This window comes from Pristiophorus japonicus, chromosome 5, assembly GCF_044704955.1.
Source record: "Pristiophorus japonicus isolate sPriJap1 chromosome 5, sPriJap1.hap1, whole genome shotgun sequence".
Taxonomy (NCBI): domain Eukaryota; kingdom Metazoa; phylum Chordata; class Chondrichthyes; family Pristiophoridae; genus Pristiophorus; species Pristiophorus japonicus.
In genome coordinates this window covers 41,722,297-41,737,816 of record NC_091981.1, presented here as the reverse complement: position 1 = coordinate 41,737,816, position 15,520 = coordinate 41,722,297, and the positions used below count along the sequence as shown (strand labels likewise).

General features: G+C 44.6%; 1 protein-coding gene across 3 annotated transcripts in view; it reads left to right on the top strand.

The window, feature by feature from the left end:
- Positions 1–15,520, top strand: part of LOC139264313 (catenin delta-2-like) — a 1,401,072-nt gene that overhangs the window by 1,221,469 nt on the left and 164,083 nt on the right. For all 3 annotated transcript variants that reach the window (XM_070880575.1, XM_070880576.1, XM_070880577.1), the window contains one exon: positions 8,404–8,587. In XM_070880575.1, the coding sequence (XP_070736676.1) occupies positions 8,404–8,587 (184 nt within the window). The remainder of the gene's footprint in view (positions 1–8,403; positions 8,588–15,520) is intronic.

The window sequence follows — 15,520 nt, the reverse complement described above, 5'->3', positions numbered from 1 at the left end:
CCTGGACCTTGATGACGTCCCTCTTCGCTGCCGTCACCCTCCTGCACCAGCTCGCGCTGTATCTTGCAGTGGTATGCCGCCATGCTGTCCATGGCCCCGACCTGCCGCTGATGGTCAACACACATGGCGCTAATCACAGGACATGCCGCAAACCACTTTTCGCCAGCGGAGCCCCAGGGGCAATTCTGGGGGTGGGGGGGGCGCTCTGGCTGCCGTGCCCGGGTGAAAACCCTTTAGCGTCCCGTTAGTGCCTCCCAGAGCTGCTAATGGGCTTACTGCATTTGTAAGGTAGATTGAGCTTTATGTAGGTTGCAAGTGTTTGGAGTAAAGTCTCTATCCAGTGTCACCTCATTGAAACAACCTCTCTCACCATTCACAGATCGCTTCTGTCATTTCAAGTTACTTCACTTGACACTGTACACCCTGACTGCCACATGATGTGCCAGGTTGGCATCACCCCACACCAACACCATAAAGCATCCTTAAAATGCCCAAGCCATTGCTTTTACACGAATCACCATTGCGGGGGGTATCATTACATCTCACCATTCACTGCAACCCTCTAAGCCACTTCCAAAAGTGCACACAGATCTGTAAAGGAATGCAAAGTGTTGAAAATAAATGTTCCAATGTTTGACACCACATTAACAGAACCTTGACATGAACATTGCATAAAACACCCAAGTGCCTACCTTTGTGCGTTGTTAGTTGGTATGATTGGACTAGGATGAGGGTGTGAGTGGTGGCTAGTAAGATGGGAAGTGATAATATAGGGGGAAGGATGGAGGTGCAAAGTAAGTTGGTGTGAGTAAGGATGTGCAGATTAGGGTAAAGAAGGCAGAGTGCTGGGGATGTGATGAGGTTGAGTGTGGCTTTGCAGTAATGTTTCGTGATCTACTGACATCATTGAAAGGTTTGCGCCATTGCAGCCTGGTCCTCCTGACAACATCTCTGCTTGTGTCCTCCTGTACAATGTGCAACCAGACTGCGTGTGCGGGAAGTGTATCCGCCTCAGCTCCTGACGGTCCGCGTTGCGGAATTGGAGCTCAGGGTGGATTTACTCTGGAGCATCCACGATGCTGAGAATGACGTGAGTAGCACGTGTAGCGAGTTGGTCTTACCGCAGGTGAAGGGTGCACAGTCAGTTAGGGAATGGAAGACCAACAGGAAGAGCAGTGCAAGGAAGGTAGTGCAGGGGTCCCCTGCGGTCATCCCCCTGCAAAACAGATACACCGCTTTGAGTACTGTTGAGGGGGATGACTCATCAGGGGAGGGCAGCAGCAGCCAAGTTCATGGCACCGTGGCTGGCTCTGCTGCACAGGAGGACAGGAAAAAGAGTGGGAGAGCGATAGTGATAGGGGATTCAATTGTAAGGGGAATAGATAGGCGTTTCTGCGGCCGCAACCGAGACTCCAGGATGGTATGTTGCCTCCCTGGTGCAAGGGTCAAGGATGTCTCGGAGCGGGTGCAGGACATTCTGAAAAGGGAGGGTGAACAGCCAGTTGTCGTGGTGCACATTGGTACCAACGGTATAGGTAAAAAAAGGGATGAGGTCCTACGAGACGAATTTAGGGAGCTAGGAGCTAAATTAAAACGTAGGACCTCAAAAGTAGTAATCTCAGGATTGCTACCAGTGCCACGGGCTAGTCAGAGTAGGAATCGCAGGATAGCTCAGATGAATACGTGGCTTGAGCAGTGGTGCAGCAGGGAGGGATTCAAATTCCTGGGGCATTGGAACTGGTTCTGGGGGAGGTGGGACCAGTACAAACCAGACGGTCTGCACCTGGGCAGGACTGGAACCAATATCCTAGGGGGAGTGTTTGCTAGTGCTGTTGGGGAGGAGTTAAACTAATATGGCAGGGGGATGGGAACCAATGCAGGGAGACAGAGGGAAACAAAATGGAGACATAAGCAAAAGACAGAAAGGAGATGAGTAAAAGTGGAGGGCAGAGAAACCCAAGGCAAAAAACAAAAAGGGCCACTGTACAGCAAAATTCTAAAGGGTCAAAGTGTAATAAAAAGGCAAGCATGAAAGCTCGGTGCCTCAATGCAAGGACTATTCAGAACCCAAGAGAGGGCTCTGAGCTAGTTAGAGTGGGTGAGCGCTCAGATGAACAGGACCCCAAGAAAGAAGGCAAAAGGCAGGAGGCAACATAGCAGAGTAGCACTGGGGTAAGTGTAAACCACAAGGTGATAGGAAGGGACAATATGTATGAATATAAAGGGGCTGCAGGAGGGGTCAAAACTAAAAATCATGGTTTAAAAACTAGTATTAAAACACTCTACCTAAATGCATGCAGCATTCAAAATAAAGTAAATGAGTTGACGGCATACATCATTATAAATGGGTATGATTTGGTGGCCATTACAGAAACATGGTTGCGGGGTGGCCAAGACTGGGAATTAAACATACAGGGGTATCTGACAATTCGGAAAGATAGACAAGAAGGGAAAGGAGGTGGGGTAGCTCTGTTAATAAAGGATGATATCAGGGCAGTTGTGAGAGACGATATTGGCTCTAATGAACAAAATGTTGAATCATTGTGGGTGGAGATTAGGGATAGTAAGGGGAAAAAGTCACTGGTGGGTGTAGTTTACAGGCCCCCAAATAATAACTTCACGGTGGGGCAGGCAATAATCAAGGGAATAATGGAGGCATGTGAAAAAGGAACGGCAGTAATCATGGGGGATTTTAACCTACATATCGATTGGTCAAATCAAATCGCACGGGGTAGCCTGGAGGAGGAATTCATAGAATGCATACGGGATTGTTTCTTCGAACAGTATGTTACAGAACCTACAAGGGAGCAAGCTATCTTAGATCTGGTCCTGTGTAATGAGACAGGAATAATAAACAATCTCCGAGTAAAAGATCCTCTTGGAATGAGTGATCACAGTATGGTTGAATTTGTAATACAGATTGAGGGTGAGGAAGTAGTGTCTCAAACGAGCGTACTATGCTTAAACAAAGGGGACTACAGTGGGATGAGGGCAGAGTAGGCTAAAGTAGACTGGAAACACAGACTAAACGGTGGCACAATTGAGGAACAGTGGAGGACTTTTAAGGAGCTCTTTCATAGTGCTCAACAAAAATATATTCCAGTGAAAAAGAAGGGCGGTAAGAGAAGGGATAACCAGCCGTGGATAACCAAGGAAATAAAGGAGAGTATCAAATTAAAAACCAAAGCGTATAAGGTGGCCAAGGTTAGTGGGAAACTAGAAGATTGGGAAAATTTTAAACGACAGCAAAGAATGACTAAGAAAGCAATAAAGAAAGGAAAGAAAGATTACGAAAGTAAACTTGCGCAAAACATAAAAACAGATAGTAAAAGCTTTTACCGATATATAAAACGGAAAAGAGTGACTAAAGTAAATGTTGGTCCCTTAGAAGATGAGAAGGGGGATTTAATAATGGGAAATGTGGAAATGGCTGAGATCTTAAACAATTATTTTGCTTCTGTCTTCACAGTGGAAGACACAAAAACCATGCCAAAAATTGCTGGTCACGCGAATGTGGGAAGAGAGGACCTTGAGATAATCACTATCACTAGGGGGGTAGTGCTGGACAGGCTAATGGGACTCAAGGTAGACAAGTCCCCTGGTTCTGATGAAATGCATCCCAGGGTATTAAAAGAGATGGCGGAAGTTATAGCAGATGCATTCGTTATAATCTACCAAAATTCTCTGGACTCTGGGGAGGTACCAGCGGATTGGAAAGCAGCTAATGTAACGCCTCTGTTTAAAAAGTGGGGCAGACAAAAGGCAGGTAACTATAGGCCAGTTAGTTTAACATCTGTAGTGGGGAAAATGCTTGAAGCTATCATTAAGGAAGAAATAGCGGGACATCTAGATAGGAATAGTGCAATCAAGCAGACGCAACATGGATTCATGAAGGGGAAATCATGTTTAACTAAATTACTGAAATTCTTTGAGGATATAACGAGCATGGTGGATAGAGGTGTATCGATGGATGTGGTGTATTTAGATTTCCAAAAGGCATTCGATAAGGTGCCACACAATAGGTTACTGCAGAAGATAAAGGTACGCAGAGTCAGAGGAAATGTATTAGCATGGATAGAGAATTGGCTAGCTAACAGAAAGCAGAGAGTCGAGATAAATGGGTCCTTTTCGGGTTGGAAATCGGTGGTTAGTGGTGTGCCACAGGGATCGGTGCTGGGACCACAACTGTTTACAATATACATAGATGACCTGGAAGAGGGGACAGAGTGTAGTGTAACAAAATTTGCAGATGACACAAAGATTAGTGGGAAAGCGGGTTGTGTAGAGGACACAGAGAGGCTGCAAAGAGATTTCGATAGATTAAGCGAATTGGCTAAGGTTTGGCAGATGGAATACAATATCGGAAAATGTGAGGTCATCCACCTTGGAAAAAAAAACCAGTAAAAGGGAATATTATTTGAATGGGAAGGAATTACAACATGCTGCGGTGCAGAGGGACCTGGGGGTCCTTGTGCATGAATCCCAAAAAGTTAGTTTGCAGGTGCAGCAGGTAATCAGGAAGGCGAATGGAATGTTGGCCTTCATTGCGAGAGGTATGGAGTACAAAAGCAGGGAGGTCCTGCTGCAACTGTACAGGGTATTGGTGAGGCCGCACCTGGAGTACTGCGTGCAGTTTTGGTCACCTTACTTAAGGAAGGATATACTAGCCTTGGAGGGAGTACAGAGACGATTCACTAGGCTGATTCCGGAGATGAGGGGCTTACCTTATGATGATAGATTGAGTAGACTGGGTCTTTACTCGTTGGAGTTCAGAAGGATGAGGGGTGATCTTATAGAAACATTTAAAATAATGAAAGGGATAGACAAGATAGAGGCAGAGAGGTTGTTTCCACTGGTCGGGGAGACTAGGGGGCACAGCCTCAAAATACGGGGGAGCCAATTTAAAACTGAGTTGAGAAGGAATTTCTTCTCCCAGAGGGTTGTGAATCTGTGGAATTCTCTGCCCAAGGAAGCAGTTGAGGCTAGCTCATTGAATGTATTCAAATCACAGAGAGATTTTTAACCAATAAGGGAATTAAGGGTTACGGGGAGTGGGCAGGTAAGTGGAGCTGAGTCCACGGCCAGATCAGCCATGATCTTGTTGCATGGCGGAGCAGGCTCGAGCGGCTAGATGGCCTACTCCTGTTCCTAATTCTTATGTTCTTATGTTGGTCTCATGGGGAAGTCTCTTCCACCCATTGAAAGAGAAGAAAACCTTCCTGCATGCTGTGACTCCCTCCATAAGCATATGGAGGGAATCATGGGAGAGTCTGGGTGCAGCCGTAAACCTCTGTGCAGTGCTTGTCAGTGTTTGCAGCATCTCAATGCTGTAGAACACTGACAGCACAACTGTCAAAATAAATTTGCGCATGGTCCTTTTCAGGAAAAGAACTGATGATGCGTCATCAAATGACATCATCAGACCCGCTTCCTTCAGTTGGCCAGCAAACATGCTGGGCGGGTTTAACAAGCCCAATCAATGTAAAATCAAACTACACAGCAGACTGGAGCAACAATACCTGCCACCAACATCGCCCGCCATGGACCTGCCGAATTAGGGGAAATCGCGGTCGTAGAATTTACTGCACAGAAACAGGCCATTAAGCCCCGACCCCACCGAGCACCCAGTTTTGTAAGCTGAGAAAGGATATTGAATCGGTTAAAACTGGACTTTTGAGATACTGGGCTTTAATCCACCTTATGAACATGCAATGTAAGGACAAGACACTTGGTGACATTCCTTTGGCAACAAGAAAATCGTCAGCCTAAAACAGAACTTGAAGCAGTCAACTTGAGTCCTGAAACTGTAAAACAAAAACTCAAATAAAACATGATTTCTTTACACTTGGTAAAATCTTTGCCTATAGAAGTAGAAGTGTTAATTTCTTTTGTCGGGGCTATCTATGGAAAAAGAGATGGAGTCAGCCACAACAACAGCTGTTTCAGACTTGCTGTGCACAAGAAAATTTGAAGGCACAGTGCAGTGAATTGAAAAATTCCTGTTGGTTTAAAACTCAGCAACTTGGTCTGTAAACTCAGGCCATTACATCAATTACTCTAATTCAAAAAGAAAGAGAGAAAGACGTTTTTCACAACCTCAGGATGTCCCAAAGCGAATTGCAGCCAATGAAGTATTTTTTCAAGTGTAATCACTGCTGTAATGTAGGAAACGCGGCAGCCATCTTGCAAACAATCAGCTCCCACAAACAGCGATGTGTTAATATTCAGGTAATCTGTTTAAAGTGATGTTGGTTGAGGGATATATATTATCCAGGACATCAGGGAGAATGCCCCTGCTCTTGTTTTCATCCAAAAGACGGCACCTTCTGACTGCAGTACTCCCTCAGTACTGCACTGGAGTGTCAGCTTAGATTTAGTGGTTAAGTCTCTGGAGTGTGATTTCAACCCATAACCTTCTGACTCAGAGGCAAGACTGCTACCCACTGAGCCACGGCTGACATGATGTTCAGTTCAGACCCAAAAGTGAAGGGAGTCAATATCTGCAAATAAAGCATATGCATATGCAGATATAGTTAACAGAAGTAAAAATATTGTATGCTTACAAACACCTGGTCAGTTACAAGTTATCTTAATTCTTCGGCATGCTTATTAGCTCCGCCAAATATACAACTGAGTAAAATAAACTCCTGCTGGAAAATCATAAATTGAAATATTTGTGCAATCTTAATGTTAACTAAGATCAGGACCACAAAGGGTTAACACTGCTCACAGTTCACAGAGCGATTGTGAAAGGGACGGAGCCGGCTGCAACACAGCAGCTCCACAGACTGCAGTTCCACTGAGAAATTTAAAGGACAAAACATCCTGGGACAGCCTGTGCCAGTGGTAGAAAATGGAAATATTCCCTCTCCTCCTCTTACCAATTTTGATAATCTATCCTTTTTCTCTCATTCGAATCTCATCTCTCAACCTCTGATGTTTGCTATGTAACTCACTTGACACCTGTTTGACGTGGGCCTCAACGTTTTCCTCTACATCCTTAATTCTTTTACTGCACTGCATGTGAATAACCAAGGCTCCTTTGCATGAGACCATTACAGCCTTTGTTTACTGTCTAAAGGCTGCCTTGAACCCTTCATTCTCCTCTTGTTCTAACCTTTTCCTTCGACTCCTCATCACAGAGGACCTTAACCCATTCAACTGGGTCATTATGTGGACTGCATTCAGTGCAGTGTCTTTTGCTTAATGCTCAAGGACAAATGGTTCAATGAGCTTTTCTGGATTAGATTTGTCAACCACGGTGACTTATTTCAAGTGAAACCGTCGCCCCTAAATAGGATAATTAGTCAGTAGCAGGTATGGGGTCTTTACTCTCACTATCAGACTGCATGGGGAATCAGCCTTGCAGTCTGCGTTGATGATACGACAGGTGCACTGTCCCTTCTCTGGGGTGCCCATTATTAACTAGCTCGTTATATTAATGTTAGTTCAATCAATGATGGTAAGAGAATATGCTCAAAAGCGAAGTTTCATTTATTCAAAGTTTAATCCTCCAAATAAGGTAAAGCCTTACAATCTAGTGGAACAAAGTCTCTTGAGATTCTTGAGCTCAGTCTTCTCAGGTCAAATCCAAATTACTGTTCCAATTCATTGGTTTATATACCTTTCTTGACCACAAATTACTAATCTAAATGCCCTTATAAAACAAGCTTCTGTACATCTCTAAGCTACGGTATATATATTATATGTATAAAAAAAAACAATGGGTAAGATTATACTACTGATTGTTGAAGATAACTTCATTTTCCATTATTCTGTTTGTCAAAGCTTCTTTATCTCTCCTTTATAAGGTCGTATACCTGCTTTCAATTAAGTGTCAATGGGTGAGAGTTGATACAGAATCGGTGCAGAATCATATAAAATTCTCAGACACAGAAGGAGGCCATTCGGCCGATCGTGCCTGTGCCGGCTCTTTGCAACAGCTATCCATTTAGTCCCACTCTCCTGCTCTTTCCCCATAGACCTGCAAATTTTTCCTTTTCATGTATTTATCCGATTCCCTTTTGAAAGTTATCATTGAATCTGCTTCCACTATCCGTTCAGGCAGCGCATTCCAGATCATAACTTGCTGCGTAAAAAAAAATCTCTCTCTGTAAGGTACCATGTATGGTTTCTCTCAAAGTCTCAAGAGCGATAAGCAGTAGGCGTTATCTCTTTGGTGAGACCCACTCAAGTAGAGAAAGCAAATGCACAGGATTCTCTTGCTGCACAGCTTCTCAAGTTCTTTTCTACCCATGTCTCCTATAACAGCATCTGCAGTGTAAAACCGGCATCAATCCACACCTTAACAAGTGCAATAGAGTTTTCAGCATTATGCTGAGGGATCCACTCCCCTCCCCCTTTGACCAACGCATAAATATTTTGTCTTCTTTCTCTTTAAAGGTGTCCTGTGGAACCTGTCGTCATGCGATGCACTGAAGATGCCGATTATCCAGGATGCACTTGTGGTGCTCACCAACGCGATCATCATTCCACACTCCGGCTGGGATATCTCGCCTCACCAGGAAGACCGAAAAATTCAGCTCCACACATCAATGGTCTTGCGGAATGCTACTGGGTGCCTGAGGTCAGTTGGCAGAACCTTTGTGCTGTCACCATGCGGGGCGAAAGGTTACCTTTGTCTGTCATGCAATTTAAAATTTTGAATCTAACAAATGCGTTTGGGATTTTTGCTACCAATAGTGAGGTGTGTAAGTAACCCCTCCAATTACCCTGGGCTTGTGTCGACATTCTAAGGCTTGGTTCTATAACCAATCACGAACAGGGTGGATAAAGGGGAACCAGTGGATGTGGTGTATTTGGACTTCCAGAAGGCATTTGACAAGGTGTCACATAAAAGGTTACTGCACAAGAGTAAAGTTGACGGGGTTGGGGGTAATATATTAGCATGGATAGAGGATTGGCTAACTAACAGAAAACAGAGAGTCGGGATAAATGGTTCATTCTCGGGTTGGCAACCAGTAATTAGTGGGGTGCCGCAGGGATCAGTGCTGGGACTCCAACTATTTACAATCTATATTAACGACTTGGAAGAAGGGACTGAGTGTAATGTAACCAAGTTTGCTGATGATACAAAGGCAATGTGTGAGGAGGACACAAAAAATCTGCAAAAGGACATAGACAGGCTAAGTGAGTGGGCAAAAATTTAACAGATGGAGTATAATGTTGGAAAGTGTGAGGTCATGCACTTTGGCAGAAAAAAATCAAAGAGCAAGTTATTATTTAAATGAAGAAAAATTGCAAAGTGCTGCAGTACAGCGGGACCTGGGAGGTACTTGTGCATGAAACACAAAAGGTTAGTATGTAGGTACAGCAAGTGATCAGGATGGCCAATGGAATCTTGGCCTTTATTGCAAAGGGCATGGAGTATAGAAGCAGGGAAGTCTTGCTACAGTTATACAGGGTATTGGTGAGGCCACACCTGGAATACTGTGTCCAGTTTTGGTTTCCATATTTACGAAAGGATATACTTGCTTTGGAGGCAGTTCAAAAAAGATTCAGTAGGTTGATTCCGGAGATGAGGGGGTTGACTTATGAGGAAAGGTTGAGGAGGTTGGGCCTCTACTCATTGGAATTCAGAAGAATGAGAGGTGATCTTATCGAAATGTATAAGATTATGAGGGGACTTGACAAGGTGGATGCAGAGAGGATGTTTCCACTGATAGGGGAGACTAGACCTAGGGGGCATAATCTTAGAAGAAGGGGCCGCCCATTTAAAACTTAGATGAGGAGGAATTTATTCTCTCAGAGGGTTATAAATCTGTGGAATTCACTGCCTCAGAAAGCTGTGGAAGCTGGGTCATTGAATAAATTTAAGACGGAGATAGACAACTTCTTAACCGGTAAGGGATTAAGGGGTTATGGGGAGTGGGCAGGGAAGTGGACCTGCTTCCATAATCAGATCAGCCATGATTGTATTAAATGGCGGAGCAGGCTCGAGGGGCAGTATGGCCTATTCCTGCTCCTATTTCTTATGTTCTTATTTAATTGCTGGTTCTTACAGGTAAGATGCCATCTGGGCTGAATAGACTGTTTGACAGCATTCCCAGCAAGTAGAATAATATTTCTACCAGTTTAATCTCTCTGCTGGATTTGATGTATTTATATTTTCTAAAAGAGTTGCTGAACTTTTCTCTAATTTCATCAGTAGATATTAGATGCTTCATCATGTGGTATTATGTGGAGAGGGTGCTTTCTCGATCCTATCAGGAATTTCCATTATTTTAGGTGGGAATTAGTTAAAGTTGATTCATAAAGCAAAGATGACCTCAAATAAATGTTTGATAAGGAGGGAAACGAAAAGTAAAATAGCAAGATTTGTTTTGTTACTTCAGGAGCAAGTTATGTTTCAGGAAAGGAAGGGACTTGCATTTATATAGGGACTGTGACATAGTAATACGTCCCAAGGTGCTTCACAGGAGCATTATCAGACAAAATTTGCTACAAAATTTGATTAGAGATAAATACCGAAGGACACTGTTTGATTATGTCTCGAGATCCCATTTTTCATCTTGTCTGTATGAAGCGCAGGTGTAGCAATCCCTTGTGCATGACATTAGCTTGAATCTGAGAGTCACTTTGTCAGATACGTGAACATATAGCAGCTTTCTAGTTCAAGTGAAAGGTCTTGCTTACTCCCTTTGATATGTTATCATTTTATTATCAAAGTGTGAGGATCTCACTCCCAACACCCCCCCCCCCCCCCACCGCTCCCCCACCTCCCCCGGGAATAAGGCCCATTTTCGAGACCTTCTTGATAGAATCCAAAGACTTCTGCTGAGGAGCGATATGGGACAGAGATGGCACAAGAGAATAGACTATTTACACAGAAGTGGGGATTTCTGACTGTTTCTCACTCATCATAGGCAGTCCCTCGGAATCGAGGAAGACTTGCTTCCACTCTTAAAATAAGTCCTTAGGTGGCTACTGGCGACCTTGGTTTGCAGTGCCTTTTGATCAGGGTCAATTGCTTATGTCGTATTTTAGAAAGGGATATGGACCACCCATCCAATAAGTTCGGTGAATTAGTGAGAATGCAGCTGTAGAAGTTGGTCATTATTATTCATGTTCCATATACGGCCCAGTGCACAGGACACAGGCGGCCACTGTCATCGATGCGCCTGTGATTTCAGGTTGTATCTTCTCATTAGGCTGATTATCATGCTGTAAATTGACAATGGCATTGTGATTATTCATTTCCTATTTCTCTTTTTTATTTTTTACTCAATGCCTGGTTTTTCTGTTCCCCTCTGTTAGGATGTTTCTGGCCTCCACTTAGTGTTTCCCGATGACACAAGTCACGTTTAGGAACTTGCCATATGCAGAATTATGGTCGCATCCTTAGTTACACTCCACTTAGCCAACAAACCGCAGTTGACTGCAGCAGTTCAAGAAGAAGGCCCACCACCACCTTCTCAAGAGTAACTAGGGATGGGCAATAAATGCCGGCTTTGCTAGCAACACCCATATACCCAAAATTAATTCAAACAAACTTAGTTGGGGTCATTTTATAAGTCCAAGCTGCTGGTTCATAAAATTAATAGATCAGAAGTCTACACTTCCGATGGTTGATGTCCCCTGTTAGAAGTGCAGGCTTGTGGAATTTATCACCCCCACACACTGCCCCCGCTCCCACAAAGGAATTTCCTTCTTCCACAAGCATCCTTTGCAGATTTGCGCATCTCACCTCGTTCCGCCCCTCTCGTCTCATTTAAAATGTTTGTTCTCTACCACTCACCCAACTACCATAAAAATCTTCTCCCGAGATACTTTCACTGCTTTCCTTTCTCAGCCTCTACACTGATCGATGCTCTCTCTCCTCTAAGTTCACTGCTCTCCCCACCTCCTTTAATCTTTCCTTCCATATAAACTCCCCTACCCATATTCATGGCCACCCCTTGACCTTGCCATCTCACATGGCCTCGCTTTCCCAGTGTAAAGTGCCTTGGGATGTTTTAGTACTTGTTTTAAAGGTGCGATATAAATACAAGTTGTTGTTGTGTTAATCACAGATAAGGCCCTCTCTGATCACTTCCTTGTATCGCTCTCCACCCACATCCCCCTTCCCCCTCCCAACCCTACTACCTTCCGTGTCCATGCCAGGAAAAAAACTCTCCACTTACAACTGCACTTTCAAAGTTCTTACTCTCCAGCCTTTGGTCCGCCATTCACCACAGCATTTCTGCAGCTACCGATCTGCTCAACCACACCCTCAGCTCCATCTTTGTTTCCCTAGTCCCCATTACTCTCTCTCACCCAGCCCTCACCTGCGCTCCCTTAAGTTCAATAGATGCACACTTGAACAGATATAGCGGACAACTGGTTTAACCATTCACTGCCAGATCTGGCTGGACCACATAAAGCAATATCAGGTCTTGCTCTCGTCAGCCACAACTGCTCACTATTCCAGGATCATCCTGGAATGCAAAGATAACCCCCAGCTTCTTTTCCTTACTGCAAACTGTCTTCTTAAACTCTTCTTCCCTGTCTCCTCCACCTTCACCTCCAACAACAAGTGTGAGGAGCTCATAGACTTCTTTGTCATTAACATTGAAACCATCCGATCACCTGCCTCTACTGCTTCTCACTCTTCCCCTCGCTCACTGGGCCAAACTTCTTCTAAAGTTCCCCGCTGCCCTAGCCCTGAACTTGCATATTTCTTTAGTTTCTCTCCTATCTCCCCTCATGTCCTCGCCAAACTTTTCCTGTCCATGAGATCCATCTCTTGCTCCCTCAACCCTATTCCCATTAAACAGCGGATCACCCAACTTCCTTTCCTGGCCCCCATGTTAGTTGATATTGCTAACGGTTCAAACTCCTCGGATACTGTCCCCCTCTCATTCAAATCTGCCATCATCACCCCTCTCCTCAAAAAAACAACTCTTGACCCCTCCATCCTTGCAAACTACTGCCCCATCTCCAAACTCCCTTTCCTCTCCAAAGTCCTTGAACATGCTGTCGCTTCCCAAATTTGTGCCATCTTTCCTGGGACTCCATGTTTGGATCCCTCCAATCAGATTTCCACCCCTGCCACAGTGCCAAAATGGCTCTCAGCAAAATCACAAATTACATCCTATGCGACTGTGACAAAAGTAAATTATCCCTCTTCATCCTTCTCGGCCTATCTGCAGCCTTTGACATGGTTGACCACAACATCCTCCTCCTACGCCTCTCCATCATCATCCAGTTGGGTGATATTGCACTCGCCTTTCATTCACATCTATCCAGTCATAGTCAGAGAATCTCCTGCAATGGCTTCTCTTCCTGCTCCCACACCATTACCTCTGGTGTCACCCAGGATCTATCCTTGGCCCCCTCCTATTTCTCATCTCTATGCTGCCCCTTAGCGACATCATCCGAAAACACAGCATCAGTTTCAACATGTACGCAGACAACACCCAGTTCTACCTCACCATCACCACCTCTCTCGACCCCATCCACTATCTCTAACTGCTTGTCCAACATCCAGGGGTTGAAATTCGATTTTGTACGCCGCCCGTTACTGCGCGCGGGAGGCGGCTAACGGGCAGCAAATGCCTACCGTCGTCAGTAAGCGGCATCAGTGGCTCGCCCTAAATTAAGTCGGCTCTTTGGCAGAGGCGCCAAGAGGCAACACTGCGCCGGCTAACGCCACCCGTGTTGTGACCTCATCCAACATACAACGCCTCTTTGATGCCTCTGTCGCGACATTTGCTTTGTACGTCTGCTGTACAAACTGGCGGCTACACAGCCAGGAAAAACTGGTCGTAACAGGTCGGATCTCAGGCAGAATATCTAGAAAGGAAGGTAAGTTTTTCTCTTTATTTATTTCTGCATGTTTTCATTAGTTTTAAGAGTGAGAAAATGTGGATCGGAGAAGTTTTCGTTTTTTTTCTTCCCGTTTCTTTTCTAGCATAGCGGCAGCCTCCCGTTGGGAAATTCAATAGGCCTCCTGAGCTCCCATCCGAGGGTGAGTGTGTAACGCCACTTTTTAGCGCTGCTCTCTCATCTTTGGGTGGAAAAACTGAATTTAGGACCTTGAGGCTGCACCTAACGCCCGGCGCTAAAATCAGCACTTGGGCAGTGATGCCGCCTCAAAAATGGCGATACCGAATTTTGACCCCACAGTACTGGATGAACAGAAATTTCCTCCAACTGAATATTGGGAAGACCGAAGCCATTGTTTTCAATTCTTGCCACAAATTCCATTCCCTAGCCACCGACTCTATCCCTCTCCGTGCAACTGTCTGAAGCTGAACCACACTGTTCGCAACTTTGGTGTCATATTTGACCCTTAAATGAGCTTCTGATCACATATCGCTAAGCCCACCTATTTGCATCTCCGTAACATCGCCCAACTCTGCCACTGCCTCAGCTCATCTGCGGTTGAAACCCTCATCCATGGCTTCATTACCTCTAGACTTGACTATTCCAATGCACTCCTGTACAGCCTCCCACGTTCTGCCCTCCGTAGACTTGGGGTAATCCAAAACTCAGCTGCCCATGTCCTAACTTGTACCAAGTCCCGTTCACCCATCACCCCATGCTCGCTGACCTATATTGGCTCCTGGTTAAGAAACATTTCGATTTTTAAATTCTCATCCTTGCTTTCAAATCCTCTATGACCTCTCCTCTCCCTATCTCTGTAATCTCCTCAAGCCCTGCAACCCTCCGAGATATCTGCACTTAGAACATAAGAACATAAGAATTAGGAACAGGAGTAGGCCATCTAGCCCCTCGAGCCTGCTCCACCATTCAACAAGATCATACCCGCCCGCTCCCCGTAACCCTTAATTCCCTTATTGGTTAAAAATCTATCTATCTGCTACATTCAATACATTCAATGAGCTACATTCAATACATTCAATGAACTCCTCCAATTCTGGCCTCTTGAGCATTCCCGATTTTAATCGCTCCATCATTGGCGGCCGTGCCTTCAAGCTGCCTGGGCCCTAAGCTTTGAAATTTCCTCCCTAAACCACTCCACTTATCTACCTCTCTTTTCTCCTTTAATACAGTCCTTAAAACCTACCTCTTTGACTAAACATCTGCCCTAATATCTATATGTGGCTCGGTGTCAAATTAATGTTGATACCAGCCCTGTGAAGCGCCTTGGAATGTTTTACAACGTTACAGATGCTGTATAAACACGCGTTGTTGTTGTTGTTGTTGTTGCTGAAATACATTTTCATCACACGAAAGATAAACGGACAGATTTTCCTTTGACTGCACTTTGGCAAAACACTTAGAGGCCTATCAGATGGGAAAGATCTCAGGCCAATAACAGCGCCCACCCAACTTTCCATTTTTAATGAATGGACAGAAAATCGGGCAAAGTGTTAATAGTAGCATCCTCTCTACCGTATATGTGAAGTGCCCAAATGATCTTCTATAGGCAATACGAGGAACTCTGTCTCACATACATTCTCTCAAAATAATAGTGTTAAATATTACAGCAGCAATTTGCATTTATATAGAGCCTTTAATGAAGAAAAACACACACTGCTTCACTGAGGCAAAA